Source organism: Semicossyphus pulcher, unplaced genomic scaffold, assembly GCF_022749685.1.
Source record: "Semicossyphus pulcher isolate SPU_LCO1_2020_fin unplaced genomic scaffold, fSemPul1.0.p SCAF_13, whole genome shotgun sequence".
NCBI classification, from domain to species: Eukaryota; Metazoa; Chordata; class Actinopteri; order Labriformes; family Labridae; genus Semicossyphus; species Semicossyphus pulcher.
The window spans coordinates 13,302,974-13,321,105 of NW_027211637.1; the positions used below are offsets into that span (position 1 = coordinate 13,302,974).

General features: G+C 40.0%; 1 protein-coding gene across 2 annotated transcripts; it reads left to right on the forward strand.

The window, feature by feature from the left end:
* Window positions 1-7,388: 7,388 nt before the first annotated feature.
* Window positions 7,389-16,629, forward strand: LOC138589478 (large neutral amino acids transporter small subunit 1-like). 2 transcript variants are annotated; one of them, XM_069659778.1, is made up of 11 exons: window positions 7,389-7,724; window positions 8,344-8,877; window positions 9,033-9,158; window positions 11,121-11,226; window positions 11,382-11,426; window positions 11,704-11,827; window positions 11,939-12,042; window positions 12,571-12,667; window positions 12,953-13,102; window positions 14,050-14,224; window positions 14,498-16,629. In XM_069659778.1, the coding sequence occupies exons 1-11, from the start codon at window positions 7,649-7,651 to the stop codon at window positions 14,572-14,574; spliced, it is 1,614 nt and encodes a 537-aa protein (XP_069515879.1). In that variant the 5' UTR covers window positions 7,389-7,648; the 3' UTR covers window positions 14,575-16,629. The 2 variants fall into 2 exon arrangements, with proteins under 2 accessions (XP_069515879.1, XP_069515880.1); XM_069659779.1 differs by having other exon boundaries at window positions 8,347-8,877.
* Window positions 16,630-18,132: the final 1,503 nt, after the last annotated feature.

The window sequence follows — 18,132 nt, forward strand, 5'->3', positions numbered from 1 at the left end:
CCTTGTAGTTTTTACTTGTCAGGTTTTATTTGACTTTAACAGCATCTTTATCGCAGCGGCATTAACAACCTAAAATAAGCAGTTTCACTGGTGGGATTTTTATACTTTGTACTTAAAGCTCCTGTGAGGAGCTTTTCACTGGCTATGAAACAGACTGAAATGAATTCTGATGACTCTATATGACTCACAAAAGCAAACCAGACCATCAGCGACAACACTGATTATTCCTATTTAGTTATTTTTAATGCCTGAACCCGCTGGCAGGGGGGAGGTATCAGACGAAGCGTTTAACTGCACGCTGCCTTCGTTTACATTTTCCAGGGCAAAAATGTAAAGTGAGTGATACATATGACTGTTAAAGAAAGCAGGATGAGATTTTTTGTTAAAAGCACTTAAGCATGTACAGGACAAAATCAGAGAAGAGATAAGAGGTACAGCTTTGTCCACAGGGGGCGCCAAAGTCAACACAAACTGGAAGTTCCTCACAGCAGCTTTAAAGAAAATCCTTTTGAATTATAATCCATGTAAAATATAACACATATGAGGATTTCCTTAAGTAGTAACACTGTATTGTTGTGCTCTTATAAGCTTATTATCCATAAGCGGATTTTCTGACAAAGTGTAAGCTCACATTATAGCAGCTGGAAGTCAGATCAGCCTAAATAAGAAGATCATGCTTGAATTCTATTTACATATTTCACATGATTCTGATAAAACCTAAAAAGCCTGGCAGCAGAATCTCTCATTCTGCAAGAAAAATCCACTCTTTTCGGTCCCTACAGAGTTAGAACGGAATACAAACGTGTCTCTATGAAGGAAAACTGTAGGAAGTGGGGATGGTTAATGCATAAGGCCTTTCATAGCTGCAGCCTCTTGAGAAGAGAGATTCCTCTGCCTACAGACTCAAACTGTAATCCTTCCCTGCTGCTGTTTTCTCCTTAGTGACATTGGGGCTCACTCCAGGTGTAAAAGCATGAAGTTTAGAATCAAAAATGGTATGTTTTAATCATCCTAGGAACAAAGACAATACACTGATACCATTGAGTCTTTTTGTGAGGATCGAGTATTCCCACAGCAGACTGAGCAGACACTAATGACTGTAAGCTGGCCTGAGAGAAGGCAGGGTAGTCAATATATAGATACATTATATAGTGGGGGGATTAATGGATCCCATTTGTGATGTTTGGCACCCATTAAGGCGAGGCTTTTCTGTCCACGATGCTAATGCAACTCAGTGTCAGGGCACAGCTATTTGATCAATTAGGTGCTTATGTGTTTGTGTATAATGAAGAATAAGTGGTTAGACTAGCTGGAGATGGTCGAGAGTAAATGACTCGAATAAAGAGCAGAAAAAAAACTAGAAAAGGAGGAGAGAGGGAAAAATGGTGTGTGAAGAGACGGGGAGGCACGGGCAGAGGAAAATCAGGGTCAGCTGTCAGGACACATTGATGCTAAAGGAAAGCAAACTCAAGCAGAAAGCCTGAACTCTGATTTCCTCAAGAGGAAAAACACAAACACATACTCAGTCACACACACACACACAGCAGTGGCAAGGTTTGAGATAAGCTATAAGGTGGATGGATGGAGGAGGATGGAGGAGGTGCTGGTGGGTGGTTGGAGTGGAGGATGCAGTGAATGCAGCGATGGGCACAGTTTCATGTCTTCAAGCGTTTTCAAGGCCGGCTTAGTGACAGTCGAACAAGGAGGGATTAGTGACGGCCCGAGGCACAATATATTTGTGGAATTTGAGGGTGTTTGATCTGTCTTATCAGATGGGCTCGGCTGCCTGCTTTCATCGGCCAAGCACTCGCTGGCATCAGCGGCAGATGACACAAGAGTAAGAGGGGGAGTGCATCAGCTCACAGGCAAAGTGCTGTGCAGCTTTTTGGCACTTTTTCAGTTTAATGTAGATCTGACATGCAGCATTAGGTTAAGTTATTCTTCCTGCTCCTGCCAAGAGACAAGGAGAGGGGTGGATTCTGTGGTTTCAGTGCGGAGAAGAAAAGATAGGCATATATATAGGCATATTGTTGCAGTTTCATATCTAAAGGTGCCATTTTATAAGTCATTAAATGGAATTGTAACCATAAAGAAGCCAAAATAAATACATAACCTGAAGATGATAATTGTATCCCTGCTTAATATGCTTCAGATCGCTTCAAAACAACATTTACTAAAGATACTACAGTTTGAATCTGATAGATGGAGTCACTGGAACAGACACAAAAGCCCCTGACCGACCACAGAGTGCAGCAGAAAGTACCACAAAAACAGCACACAGGCGGATACCAGAAAAAAGAAAATGACATGAAACAAAGAACAATGCAGAGATATGAAATCAAAACAGCAGGAGGGAGGTTAAATAAACCCAATTTGCAACATGATTATCTTGTAAAGGTAGAGGGGGGTTATCAGAGCGAAACGCAGGAGGTTTTGGTGGAGGAGGTCTGATGAAAGCAATATGAAACAGAGAGGAATGTCAACGGGGGGTTGGGTTGGAGGGGGGGTTCTTTGAAGTGCGAGGAGACAATAAATTGGCACCGTGAAATTCAGGAAGCAAAAATGGGCCAGAGAACAGAAAATAAAGAGAGAAAAATGGGATGAACGAAACTTATAGAATGAAAGCATATCGGACAGTGTGGGATGAAATATATGTGCTCAAACTGACAAGGTCAAAGTATTGAGAATAATTGATAATAGAATGATTTATTCAATAATAATAATGATGATGGGAAACAGTGGCGTACTCAGGCTGTTTGAGGGGCAAAGGCAAAAAGGAATAAAAAGGGCACCAGCTGTATGCCATGGTGCACCAGCGCACAAGAAGCTATGATGTGAAACAGTGCTGTGTGTGTGTGTAAGCAGACATCCTTCTTTCTTTCTATTTAATTTGTACTTGCTAACTTTCTAACAAGCTAACATGCTAATAAACTCCAAAATGGAGTTTTCAGGCTCCAACTAGGAATGAAAATGAGGTAGAATCATGCTGCGACACTGTCAACTGTTTTTTGAAGGGGTATATTTAAAACAACAACAACGGGGGCATTTACTACAGAGGCATCCCGATCACACCACAGATGGGTAATATTGTAATAGCATCCAATAAAATTTCATACAGTGGTGCTTCCAATGCTCAGGTGACCGGCCCTTTAAAATTTTAAGGTGACAACACCCCACTGCACAAAGTGAATGCCATATAAAAATAGAAAGAACTACCTCCATGAAGATACAGATCTGCATTGATTTAATAACTTTATTTTGTACAGATTGGGAGGCCCCTTTTGGTCATAAAGTTGACTTTGCTCAACATTTTGTTTTTGTTATGTCACATTTCAGTGAAGTTTTTTTTCTGGAAGAGGTCGACTGGCCTGCTCAGAGCCTTGACCTCCTGCAAACAAACATCCGCTCCTGAGCTCATAAATGCTCTGGAGGCATAGCAGAGTCAAATTAATGCAGTCATTTTCAGAATGTTATAAAAACCTGTCTCGATGTGCTTGAGGCTGGTACAGCATGTTAAAGCTAATATTTGTACATGAGCTATAGAGAAAGCATATGTTGTTTCATGTGTCAAATACTTTTGCCATGTACTTTAATCACAAAAATGATAAACATAATGGTTTATTGCTTTAGATAGCAGTTCTGATTTTATAGTTTGCTTCGGGTCTGTGAAAAGCACTTCCTCTCTGGTTAAACACTTATCATGAACATATCACTGTCCATCTTCATGTATAAACACAACAGAAATAAATAAGATATATACAGTGAAAGAGCGTAGGATGGAGTGTAGGAACAGTGGAGGCAGACAGATCAGAAGATAAGAAGAGGAGTGAAAAATGGGTGGAGAGAAGAGAGTGAGCGAAATAAAACACCAGTAAAAAAAAGAGTAAGAAAAGAAAATAACAGGATTAGATGGTGAAAACAGATGAGATTGAAGCCCAGTGTAAAATAAGATTACAGACATGGCATCACTGTAAGTAAGACAAAAGCTGGAGGGGGGAAATTATAGAGCAACGAAGAGCAGTAAAAATAGTAACGCCAAGAATAAGACAAAGCAAACAACTGAAATGATAATAGAATGAAGAGGGAATTGGGATAATAACAGACAATGGGATTAAGTTCAGAGCATATTTAAATATAAGAGGGAATGATACAAACTGTGGTGAATTTATATGAGATATTTTGTAGTGGTGATCAAGTAGCCATGTTTTTGCTGAATTTTTCAAACTGTCAGCTCAGCCAGGGTGTGCTAAATATGTGTTCTACCTTGAATCCAGGACTTTAAATGCAGTTTTAAAGTCTGGATTTTATTTTTTACTTATACCAAGATTCCAATTATTCCTCGTACACTCACTGGTAACTACTAAGGGTTTTTAGTTTTTAGTAATTTTTCAACTCTTTGTCTAAAAAGTTCTTTATTGATACCTACCTCTTAAACATCATCGTTGACACATTTGTGTGGGCTGCAATCAGCCTATCTTCCCATCAACATCTGCCATCACTGTCAGCACACCAGTAATTAATGCACCATCATATCCGTACATTGTATCAGATTTCATTTTTCTCATCAGTCAAATCATGCAACACTAGTATTATATATTTGTAATAAATCATTGCCTGAGCGTCTCAGCAAAGCCTTCACCATTAATATCATGTCAGAGGAAGTGCAAGGTGCTCTCTGAAAGAGAAAGAAATGTATCACTATGAACCAGCAGGGTTCTAAATGTGATCAAATCTGCAAGAATAAAGTTACTGTCAGCAGTAACTCTACATAAAGTTTTTTTATTTATATGATGAATGCAGTTACTCTCTCATACTGATTAGAATTTTACATACAAAATATATGACCTATGATCTAACATCTGATGTATTTTTTAGAGTGAACTAGTAATATACAAATAGCAGGAAGTAACCTAGTCTACTAGTGCTATCAAACAGCCTCTGGTTTGAATACATCCAAGGGACTAATAGGCTACTGTATAGCCTAATTCAATGACATATGGTTATTACTGTGAGTGATAATACCTTTAAAAAGTCTAAAGAATGGGATATGGGTGCCATTTGAAACAGCATAAGAGATGAAAGTGGAGGTAGAGTGGTTGAAATCAGGGCCAGGAGCTATGCGCTATCTCCGATACTGTGTAGGCGATTTCAGGCAGGCAAAAATGTCAATATGCGCCACCTGTCTGTCTGTGTCGGAATTGATCATATTTACTCATAATTTATAGTCAGATTCTGCTCTGAGAGTGTTGACTCCTGGCTCAAACCTTCGCAGATGTAAGTTTATGCCAACGGTTGACCTACTATCTAATTTGAGTTGAAATTAGATATTTAAAAATAGATATATATATATATATATATATATAGATATTTGCTCCTCCGTTCTTATTTTAAATCATAAAACGTTTGAACGGATGTGCATGTATGTGCATGCTCAGATACGTAGAAAGAGAGTTTACTATTATCTCTTTTAGGTTTACCGCAGGTGATCGTACTCTAATAAAATAAATGCCTTTTTGCTTTCGACAACTTTTTTTATATTATCTTTGATGCGTTGGAAGTGAAAGAAGACAGGTTACAGTCTTATCTAAAGTAACAGTGATTCGAAAGTTGGTGATGGGCCACAGCCTGTGCCTTTATAAACTAATGCGAACATAATGAATTTTTTTTGTGGCAATTATATGGCTACTATGCCTTTAAGGTTTCCCATGATCCCTCGCGATATCAAATGCTTCTTTTATAAACTATACGCTTATGAACAACAGAGACGATCTTTGTAAGAGCAGAGTTCCAGTAGTACTTTCGAAGATTAACGTTACTTTAAGAGAACATTTCCAAGTTTTCTGGCACCATGATTAAAAACATCTGTCTTCTGCCCTCCTGCATATATCTTGAATCCTCCTTTAAACATCCGGGCATTCGGAAGGCTTGCACTCTGGGCTACAAGCGGAGAACCTGGTTTCTCGTTCACTCGCCCAGGGGAAAGTCCCCGGACTCGTGGCAGAAAGTGCCCTGGGTAATTCCAGCGTCGACTCGCGCTCCACCGTTGTGAAGCTAAGACGTTCATGTGAACAGAGCTTGGTGATCGTTAGTCGACTTTGTCAGCGATACTAGTAATGCAAGTAAGCACTCACTAGCGCCTGAACAGAACGGGGCTCATTCTCGGAATGCTCATTTTACATATTGTACCCATTTATTTATTTATTAACTTCAAAAATAAAAAAAAACTTGTTATTCTGCATTCTGCTAGTGCTACTAACTAAATTAGCGCCTCAGAACATTGGTCATCAAGTGCCGGTTTGGACTCATATCATGTGAGTTTGGTGGCCGAAAGTAAACTACATTTATTAAAACAGGAGATGTGAAGTGTATATATTTGTATTACTCTTTTGCACTTCCTTCATTGTACCGCATTGTATTATAAAAATGGGCCAGGAACAAGTTCCCATTTCCCAATTTGTTTGTTAAGGTCGCCATCTAGTGGTTGAACTTTTGACATGCAACCTAACGGCAGTCCAAGTTCCTGACATAATTTCATTTTTAAAATAAAAACTAAGAAGTCTCTAGAAATGCGTTCAAAGCCTCTTTTCCTATAATTCCATTGAACGTATTAATTTCTGGAAAACATGCATTTTTTTATATTTGAATCTGCCAATTTTGACATCAAAATTGATTACTAAATATAAGCTAATATTTTAGAAAATACTTAATTGGTTTACATTCTTTATAAGTTTACAAATTTTAAACCAATTTATTTTAAATCTGTTCATAATTTCCACCACTACAATTTAATAAGCTCCCTCACATAAACCAGTAGGTCTATATGTCTATTGTGTGCCTACGGTACACTTTCCCTCATTTTTATAGAGCAGTATGAACATAATGTCATTGTAAGACTGCACAGGTCTGGTCCTGTTTGTAATAAGCATGAGGCAACGTTAAAATACAATATGCCTCATCATTGTTACTCTGCATTGTCCACATTGAATATGGCCTGTAGGTCTCCATTTTCTCTGTGGTGTCACCTTCCTGCATGACAGTGAGAACAAAGACACTTGTTTTATTCCTAGCAACACCACTAGAGGGAGCACCGGATTTACAACATCCTCCCTAATTCACTTTGACATGAAGGCACACACAGACACACACTGACAGACTGTATACTACTGGATTAGGCAGCACACTGAGAGATTACAGCATCACATGACAGACCCTCCAAATGGTGCCTGCCTGTAACCTACTTCCCACTCCGAGCCATCCCATCATTCAGTTGGAGTGGGTGTGGGCTCAGGCAGCAGCAGCATCACAAAGGTTCAGCTCCTCCCTGCTGTATCCTGGAGAGACAGAGGGAGGGAGGAGGGAGGGAGGAGGGAGGGAGGGAGAGACAGAGAGAGGATCAGGGTCAGCTCAATTCCAGTCTGAGTGACGAAGGCAGCGTGTGTGCAAATGAAGAGGAGAGTGCGTGTGCATGTGTGTGTGAGAGGACGAATCAGGGAGGGTTAGAGAGACTGTCGAGGGGGGGGTGGGATTGTGTATGTGAGAGAGGCAGAGAGGAAATTCAGGCAGGAGGAGGAAGGGGACATAAAGGGAGGAAGGAAACGGGGTGAAGGAGGAAAAAGACAAGACAAGGGAACCCAGATTAAGAGGGAAGATGGCTGAGCCGGAGCTGAAATCACGGAGCAGTCGGGAGAGCGTTGCCAAGGCGGTGAGCCAGGAGAAGATGGGGGGTAGGTACTGTGCATGCTCACACTCCTGTAGATACCACATGGTGCAAGGCTGCATTATCCCGCCATGCGCTCTGATGCAACATTGCCTGATGCAGAAGTACATTCTGTTTGATGTTGCAATAGACCTCCATCATTCTTTTTTAGACATTGATATGATGTTGACAGGTGACAGGTGAGGAAATTATACTCATATTACCCTCATGTGTGCCTCGATGGGCCTTATTGGGTGTATAAAGTTATCTGATGCGGTGCGTGTCTACTATAACAGAGGGGGTGGCAAATTAGTGTGATAGAGTCATTCTAAAGAAACAAGTCATAAAAACTACCATGATGAGCTTGTTAAACCTGTTTTTGGATAATCCATGCCAGAGGCTTTCCCAATTTTCTTACCAACACTGCATCCTTTATTTGCTGCTTAACACATGGACTGACATGTAAAATGTTTGTCATATAAGTTTGGTTTTATATCTGTGAAATTAAGCAGCTCACAAAATGTCTAAGCAAAGAAACTTCAAATGAAACTTTGCCACTCAAATAATTTTTTTGTGGTCAATGTACCTTAAATGTAAAACTCTCATGTCTCATCTCTCGGTCTGCTCTCCTGGTCTCTCTCCCCCAGCAGCTGAAGCAGACGCAGACCAGGATGGTCTTATTGTCGAGCAGCCAACATCTCCCACCACCCCCATGGTCCCTGCTGCCACTGCCACAAGCCCCACCGGCAGCTCTCCTGCCAAAGGGGAGAAGATCGAGCTCAAACGCAGCATCACCCTCTTCAACGGTGTGGGAATGATCATAGGCACCATCATCGGCTCTGGCATTTTCGTCACTCCGACAGGCGTGGTGAAAGAGACTGGCTCGGCCGGGCTCTCCCTTATTGTCTGGTCCGTCTGTGGAGTCATCTCTACCATGGGCGCCCTGTGCTACGCAGAGTTAGGCACAACCATCACCAAGTCAGGGGGAGACTACACGTACATCCTGGAGGTGTACGGCGAACTGGCCGCCTTTCTGAAGCTGTGGGTGGAGATGCTCATCATCCGGCCGTCATCGCAGTATGTTGTGTCTCTGGTGTTTGCTACATACCTCCTGAAACCTCTCTACCCAAACTGTGCTGTGCCCGACAGTCCTGCCAAGCTCATCGCCTGCCTGTGTCTTAGTGAGTGTGGGGTTTTGGCTGGGGTTACCTCACAAAGACAAGTGTAGAAACATATTTTCTTTACTGATGACAACTAAAATAACACATTTAATACACTTTATTTCAGTAGATTTATCCCTAATTTCTTGTTATTCTCTCTTTTACACCTCCTGTAGCCTCTCTGACGTTTGTAAACTGCATCAGTGTGAGAGCGGCCACCAAGGTCCAGGACTTGTTCACAGCCTCCAAATTGTTAGCCTTGCTCATCATCATCCTCTTTGGCTTCATCCAGATTTTTACAGGTGAGTCCCACTTACCCATATACTGACTGACAGAGCCATAAAGTCACTACAATGGTCAGGCAGCGACCAGCCAGCAGTAATAACACATTAATTACAGACAATCATTTTTTTACTCAGCTTAAGCTTAATTTGCAAGACAATCAGCTGTGTTAAACAGCTCAGTTCCCTACCTGGTGTTGTTTACAAAGCTGATACTAACATGTCGCTCACAACTTGTTGTTAAGGGGTGTTGACAAACTGGAAAAGTTACAACAACACAAGCTCATACAGAATTAAGTATCCTGTAAAACTTCATTGTTCCAAACATAGAAAAACAGGTTCTTGTTTGGATTGGTTATACACAGTGTGTGTGTGTGTGTGTGTGTGTGTGTGTGTGTGTGTGTGTGTGTGTGTGTGCGCGTGTAATAAGGGATATGCCAACATGAACATTCATATTCTAATTATCTCATCCATATTAACCCTGAACCCTGAGCCTAATAATTATTTAGACACAAAGTAAATCCTAAAATAGGATTAAAATATATATTTCAACGATCAGTTAAGCTAACAATGCGATGACGAGTTTTGTGATGCTGCCTTTGCTGCACATGATAAGTGTGAATTTCCCAGCATGCAGCTGTGTACAGAGTTAAGCCACTCCCACTTGTTTTTATTATTTCCTACACTATGGGTGGTAATGACAGAGTAACAAAAATATCGACTGTAACTCTTTGTAGGCTTAAGTCTACATATCTCCATCGCTGCCACATTTATATGTCTTAAAGTATCTTCTGGCACAGCTAAAACTGAGTTAATTCCCTTTGTCTCTAATGATCAACAAATAGTCGACTAACACAAATGAGTCCAATCAAGCAGACTGCCCTCCTTTCAGCTTGTTAACACAGTTTCTGAGTCTGAACACAAGGCCTGTCTGTTCCAAGCCAAGCCAGTGAGCCTGCAACAACGTGCATGTGAGTCTACAGTGCGTGGGTGTGCTTTGAAGCTAAACACTGCCGGGCATAGTTTTATACATGACTCATCTGTACACCATGTACCCAACAGAATATGATGGAATTAATACAGTAACATAAGGGTAATAGTGGTCAATTTTCCGTGCAATGAATCACATAATGAACTGAATCCATACCATTGCTCTAAACATGGAGTAAACTGCTGCTGATGTTTATCATATGTACACGTTACCTCCATCTTTTAAATAAATATTTATATATGTATGCTTTAACTTAAATAGCTCTGCATCTGAAAAAGGTCCACTCACGCCATTCAAAGTTAAAAAAGCGGGAAGGCAGTGAGGCCATCGTTGGCCCCGTGCTACATCTGCTGTTCTCCCCCCTTTTTGCAAGCCAAGCCCACCGCCATTGTGCTCTACACTGCGTTGCCATGGAAACTAGGCGGCAAAGCTGTTGTCACACTGTGGTCTTTCAAAGCGCACGAGAGAAGGACGGAGTGAGAAAATAATGTGTGTGTGATAGGCCTCACGGAGAGCAGAGTCATTAGCATCTGAAAGCGACAGGTAGAAGAGAGAGTCACGCACTACCAAGACTTCAAGCACACACATGCGCACAGCCTACTTGACAGTTTTTCCTTTTTAATGATACTCTGGATTTTGAAGCCGCTGTGAATAAATAAGCGTTCTTATTCAAAAGCTATTTCTGCTTATTCTAAATGTCAGCTGATTACGTCTCAGTACATAAAAGCAGTCGCTCAAACCAGGAGACAAAGTGATCAGATGAAGTGCAAACAGGCAAGTTCCTGTTTGAAAAGGTCAAGCGTGTGAAAGGGCAGCAACAGACCGGCATTCATGCAAGAAATGGAAAGTGACAGCAGCCCTGAATGAAATCCTTTAAATGTGAAATGAAACAACACAGTTTTCCTCACTAAGGTGTAAAAACAAAAATGTTTCTCTTTCATCTGTGTCACAATTCTCTAATTTCCTTCTTCTCTCTCCCTGTGTGTGTGCAGGCGATGTGCCGTACCTTACACCTGAAAAGGCATTTGAAGGCAGCAAAATGGGAGTGGACAATATTGTCTTGGCCCTGTACAGTGGTCTCTTTGCTTTTGGAGGCTGGTGAGGCGACTGTGACCTATTCAAATATAATAACAGACCAGAAGAAGATTATTTATTTATAGTAGCTAACTGTTTGCCTTTGCAATACAATAAACAGTAATTCCAAGCCATACCCAATCCGTAAAATAGTGTTGTTGCTCTATGTTTTCCTCCAGGAATTACCTGAATTACGTGACGGAGGAGATGATCAATCCAGAGAGGTGATTTAAATGTGTTGAAGGTTGTATTGAGGATTGTACAGCCTCTCCTGTAAATATTTGCCAACAGCATGACTACCTGCATCCATGACTGAGCTTGTTTTCCATCAGCTGATTGCACGGAGACACAGTACACATAGTCTAGCTTGAACGATCACTGCACACAACTATTTAGATATATTAAATTGCTTACAAATGTATTAATCATTCTCATAAATACGATGGACAACAAGTGTTGGGTGTTCTACCCTCAAATGACCCTTGACCTTTCCCCTGATAGGAACCTGCCCTTGTCCATCATCATATCCATGCCTATAGTGACAGTGGTGTACGTTCTCACCAACCTGGCCTACTTCACCACCATCTCTCCTCAAGTCATGGTCGAGTCTGAGGCTGTTGCTGTGGTGAGCTTTGCACTTCTATTATTACATTTGTGCTGAAACAACTTCTTTAATTTGGATGTGTTTGTTTTAAAAATATTGAGCTGCCTTCATACATGTTGTGTTGTTTGGCAGAGTTTCGGGGAATACCATCTTGGTGTGATGGCCTGGCTTATTCCTGTCTTTGTGGGATTGTCCTGCTTCGGAGCCGTTAATGGATCTCTATTCACCTCTGCAAGGTGTGTATTCTTTGCATGCTACAGTTATATAACAGTGTATTACATTGATCCTTTTTTATAGTTCATACAATAACTTTGGATTGGACATGAGCTTAGAAAGTGCTTCTTAAGTGGAAGCATGTTTAAATGTTTTACAAAAACTCAAACTAGTTTTGAGCATAGTATGTAAATGGAAATGAACTGCACTTAAATAGCGCCTTCCTATTCTTCCGACTTCTCCACATTCATACACTAATAACAGTGCCATGCAGGGCCATTCATAGTTTTTATATATTTACACACATTCATAACCAAAGGCTATACCTCGGGAGCAACTAGGGGTGCAGTATCTTGCCCAAGGATACCTCAAAAGGTAGACTGGAGGAGCTGAGGATCAAACTTCTGACCTCCCGATTAGAGGGCGACCCAACTCCGACTCTGAGCCACAGCCTCCCCATGTCTTTGCAATGATGGTGAACAAATGTCATCACTCTTAAATGGCCAACTATTTCATCACAAAATAACCACCAAAGGTTTTCTCTCTTCTAGGTTGTTCTATGCTGGAGCTCGAGAGGGTCAACTCCCTGCTGCTCTGGGATTGGTCCATACAGACCTCTTCACACCGGTGCCGTCCCTCATTTTCACAGTAAGGATTCTGCTGCCTGTTAGACCTTTGCCTGTTATAAACAATTATCTGTCTGTTCTGACTGCTGCCTGAGTAATTCTTATGTTAAAGGATTCTTTTTCATCTATAATTAATGTTTATTTGTAAGTGACACCCCTAAACTATTCACAGCTGATCACATTAGCATTTAGCATAGCACAAAAATCACATATTTCCAATCAACTGTAGAAGAACCACATGTGTTTTGTTATACATGCTGTGTATGTTAGACTCATACAGTCTTGTGTTCCTTTTCCCTTGAATCAGTGTTTGCTGTCCATGATGTACGCCATCTCTCAGGACATCTTCTCCGTCATCAATCTCTTCAGCTTCTTCACCTGGCTCTGTGTTGGCATGGCCATTGCAGGCATGCTCTGGCTGCGCTTTACCAAACCTGACCTCAGAAGGCCCATTAAGGTAAAGTGCCAGTGTGTAAATTCTTTTATTACAGGTTGTAAAGGCTTGTTGCACAGCGGAGTTATCCGTTAGAAGAAACTCACTGAAAGGGGATATAAGGCCTTTCTTCCACCTGAACCTCGGCCAGTTTCCTTCCAAAACATCAACAAGACTCCTGGTTTCATACCGCACCTACACTGTTTTTTATTTCATTGTTTATTTTTTATGAAAGCACCATTGTTTCACTGCTCTTGTTATTATCTGGAAGTGGAACCATGCTGTGTTTTCAGGATAAGGGGAGTGGTGTTTTTTCAAATACATGGCTCTTTGTTCCTGTTTCATCATGGGAATATTACTTCAGTTGACCACAGTCTTTCATCTTCTCCTTTGAGTCTGAGTGCTCTCAGACAATTTGTTGAACCTCTTATGAGGTATAAATAGAGTTCTCCTCATATATGTAAACCAATCTTGCAACAAGACAGTTGTCAGCTTCTTAGATCTTAATTTAGAGCTGCTGACAGGGCAACAATGTATTTCGCTTCATTAGCTTGTGATGCTCAGCCAGCCGAGAAACTACATTTCCAAAACACACTGTGTACCTTTAAGGATCAATTATACAAGTGCTGTTTGTAAGACTGTTTCACAGTAATACAATGTACATGTCTAGGTTAAAATGTAATAATGCCTGCCAAAATATTTTAAATAATCAGATACCGTTAGGATAACACGACTACAATAACTGGTGGTTGATACTTTATAAAGGATGTAACTGTTATTACCAGAGGTGGAAGAAGTAGTTAGGTCTTTTACCAGATTAAGAGTAGCAATAACATAGGGTTGAATTATTCTGTCAAAAGAAAAAGCCACTCTAAGGTAGAAATACAAATGCATTAAAATAGTAAAAGTACTCACTAAGCCTCTTTTTTACTGTAAAAAAAACCTTCTTCCTTTATATGTTCTGTCTGCAGGTGTATCTCTTCATCCCCGTGACTTTTGTTTTGGGCTGTGTCTTCATGATTGCCGTGTCCTTCTGGGCAGCTCCGTTCGAGTGCCTGATAGGCAGCGGCATTATTCTCACGGGCATCCCGGCGTACCTCCTGGGCTACAAGTGGAAGAAACCCCATGTGATCAAGAAGATGCTGGGTGAGCGACACATTAATGTTATTTTAACAGCGTCTTTGTCTATTGTTCAGGCGCGGCTGGAGAAGCATTCATTACACTTTGTTATGAAGTTCATGTGAGAATATCTGCTGATACGCAGCACTGATACATTTGGTTTATTTTTATAGCAGGCGCAAAAAACCCAAACCGAGGTGTTGCTCCTGATGTTTAATAAAATGTGAAGACATGTGACCTTTAGTAACAGAGAAAAAGAAAACAGACACGGCTGATGTCACGAGTTGTTTTTCTTCTCAGAAATCTTCACCATGTTCTGTCAGAAGATCTTCATGTCTGTTCCTGAGGAGAGGGAGCAGCATGAGGCGGCTGAGTAACGCCGGGCGGACTGAACAAGATGAAGGACTGAGTCAATATTTTCGTCTGAACATTCTTGACATGTTTACATTCATTCACATGTGATTTAGCTACAGCTTTTTGTTGTTTGTTTCTTCTGACCAAGCAGGTAACTGTGAGATAAATAAGGCTGCCTGGCGATCTCGGTAAAGGAGGGTTGACATGAACGTGTGCTCTAGTGTACAAAGTATGACACAGCAAAGTGTTTTAAATTTAAAAACATCTTTTCATAGACAGGTTTTGACATGGTATTTCCACTGCTTTTATTCTAATTTTTATTTGACAATTGTCTCCCTACATGCTAACACATGCTTATATGTTGCATGTTAGTGAGCTGATCACTGAGTCATATCACATCCGAAGCTGCATACAATACACTCTAGTGGCCTATTGTTCACCTAAAGTGTACAAATGAGTAGCTGAGTGAGACGAGAAAAACATTTTTGACTTTCTTTACTATTAACAAACACTAACAACCAAACTACACATCATTTATTATAGATTTAGTGTAGAGAATACAGAGTGAGTTTTACTTTATGCTTTAACGATAGATGGAGGTAAAAAGAGCTCACGTGAGAAACGATCTCAGAAAGTGTACTGTGCATAATAAAGGTCAGGGTTAAAAGAGGAATCTATAGATTACATCTACTCATACACTACTAATATTTATGTTCAATATCAATTGTTTTTGTATTTTTTGTATTCATTTGTAAAATGAACCCACAGCACAACCTTAAAGCACAAACTAGTGAAATAAAACTGTGTGATAATGTTTCTTTAAGATGTGTAGCTGTGAATCAGGTCTGATTTCTGTATCATTTTATTCTCACATCAAACCGTGTCAGAGTCGGCGCTCCTTATGTGATGATGTTAGATCTAATGAGTGGATACCAGCACCTGTTTGTGAGGCATTATAATAAGAACCTGAAGTCTTGTACAGATGTCATTCAGATTGTATCAAGTAAACTCATTGTAGTGTTTTGTATCGTTTGTGTAGTCTGTGACGAACATGTCAGTGCTGATATTCAAACTCTTTGGTTTTATTGTCTCTATAAGACCAGAATGAATGTTGCAAATGTAATGACATGCGCTTTGCCTTTATTTTTTTTAATTTATTTTTTTAAATATACCTTTAAATCTTCATTTTTAAACCTGAATATGAAAGGTTTTCCCAAAGTTACTGCAAGCACTTTCCCATCTGCTCAGATCCCAAAGGAAAATAAAGGAGGGTGGAGTTTGTGCGGGTCGGGGAAGGGTTTTTTGGATTTTGCTGAAATTTCTGAACAACAATCCATTTTAGTTGAAGACACACAACAGAAATATGAGTGCCATTCTTTCAACATAAAAGGAGCTTTAGAAGTTCTTACAATGCTGACAGCAGAAAGAGGCAACGGAAATGACCTAAAACATCTCAACATCCATTTGGGATGAGATTGTTCTTTCTCTTCTGGGAACATAAGCTCTATTCCAACATCAGCTTATTTGTAAATGGAAATTGGACCAAGGCATCACAACAATGTTCAAGTTTAAAAAGAATTCATGAAAGCTGTATATAGAAAGGGAAGCACATCTGTAATCCAACATCCCCCTAAAGCAACTGATCTTTAAGATTTTTCGATAAAACATTTCGATTTGTATGTTTATTACACTTTTTTAAACATATTGCACCTTTTTTAGTTGCAAGCAGAACATTAAACAGCACCATGCTTAAAGAGAGAACACTGTGTGTGCCCTTTAATTCAAATACTACTGGTCATCTGACTGATTTAAACAGCGCACACGTCGAAATAAACACACACAGTTTGTCATTGATTGGGACGATGACCTCATATATGTTTCATGTCATGCATAACATACTGTGTACAAAGTATACCTGTATGTATGGGTTGGCAAACTAGTGGTATAATGAAATGTGATGGAGAAAACTCTTATTTTTAATCCTGAAAAAGTGAAAAAAGCTGTGTCAGTTATCGTAACTGTTGTATGTCAGTGACCATGGAAGGTACATATAATAATAAAAATATTTTTGTTCAAAGTTTGCCTGGTTGTTTGTGTTTCATAAAGTCAAAGCCAACAAAAGACGTGTTCCTCAGAGGTTTAAAATCATATTACTGTGCTGCGTAAATGCAACGCTCTTATAAAGGCCTTCTTGCATCAGTTAACAAAAGGCCGGCCCAGCCTCTCTGCAGATAACACTTCCAAACAGAACAAGCGATCCCAAATCACAAGATAGCTTCCATCCAAATGAGGATGTTTCACACGCGCGTTTTTCTCAAAATGTCGTCCGAGGGTGTTATCATGTGAGCCATCGAGTGTTTGGGTAGTGATCTGTATGAAACGGCCTGTCTCTTCTTGTTTGTCTTGTCCTGTTTGTTGGCCGGCAGACAATGATGCTGCTGATGCCCGTGCTGTCAGCTGAGTTCATATCCGTCTGAGGAGGAAATGAGAGGGTCTGAAGGCTACTGATGAAACCAGTATCAGAGCTGCTGGAGACAATATTAGTGATGGGAGATTGGACAGGCAAGCAGCCAATATTGCACAAGTGACGTACAGAGTATTTTGATACCTTGTGTAGAAGGAGAGGGCATCAAACAGGGACTAAAGGGGTAATTAAATTTGGAAATAATAATAAATCAGACAGTACAGTTCAGAAGTCAGCTCCAGGTCTCATGTTAAAGGAGCTCAGGACTTTAATTATTTCACATAGAAATCAGGCCTGGAAGGTAGTTAGAAAAGCAGGAGTGAGTCAGATAACATTTAAACATACTCAAGTTTTGTTCGTTAGAAAGAATCTTTTACATGTAATATTAAAGGTTTTAAGGTCAAGTTTGTGACAAATATATATATTTTTCAGTCTGTGTTTAAGTTTTAATATAGTGTAACAATTTCATTTAGTTAAGTTAAGTTAGACACTTCTGTCCTCCTGTTCCCCGAGTATTTTCTCTTGTTTTGAGGATGGTCTTATAATAAAATTATAAATATAAAACTGGATATGAAGAACATTTTTAAGTGACATTTTAAAATACTTATTGGTAAATTTTTTTGGGCTTGGCTTCTCTATAATGCTGATCGTGAAGCTGCAGGAACGTGTAAGTGCACTCTATATGATTTTTGCACTGTTGAACAGCCTCATGATGTATAATAGGAACCCATGCATTGGAATATTCTTGCATTTTCTCTTCATACATTATTATTAAATGATTGTTGTCCTTACAAAAATACATTTAAATCAGAGATGAAATACCAACACTAGATATCACCAGCAGATGGAGGTAGAGGAACATCATTAGAAGATGGAAACCAAGTCGAGAGGTGCACTCCAATGCTTCGTTGCTTTAATGCCATCACCCAATTGTCATCAGCCCTAATATGTTTACATATCCAACATCTGTATTAAAAGCAGTGCAGTTGTTAACTACTAACTTGTTGGCAGTGCAAAGATATTCTGATCTCACCCTAGTGTTAATTTATTCAACTTTTATCTAATTTATTCTACTACTAAAAGGCTTTACCTCGTTGGTAATGACGATGAGGGAAGG

Coding starts and splice junctions, on each gene's coding strand:
- LOC138589478 (XM_069659778.1), top strand. CDS start 7,649: ATGGCTGAGCCGGAGCTGAAATCACGGAGCAGTCGGGAGAGCGTTGCC. Junction 7,725..8,343: donor GAGCCAGGAGAAGATGGGGG/GTAGGTACTGTG, acceptor TCTCTCCCCCAG/CAGCTGAAGCAGACGCAGAC. Junction 12,668..12,952: donor TGCCGTCCCTCATTTTCACA/GTAAGGATTCTG, acceptor CCCTTGAATCAG/TGTTTGCTGTCCATGATGTA.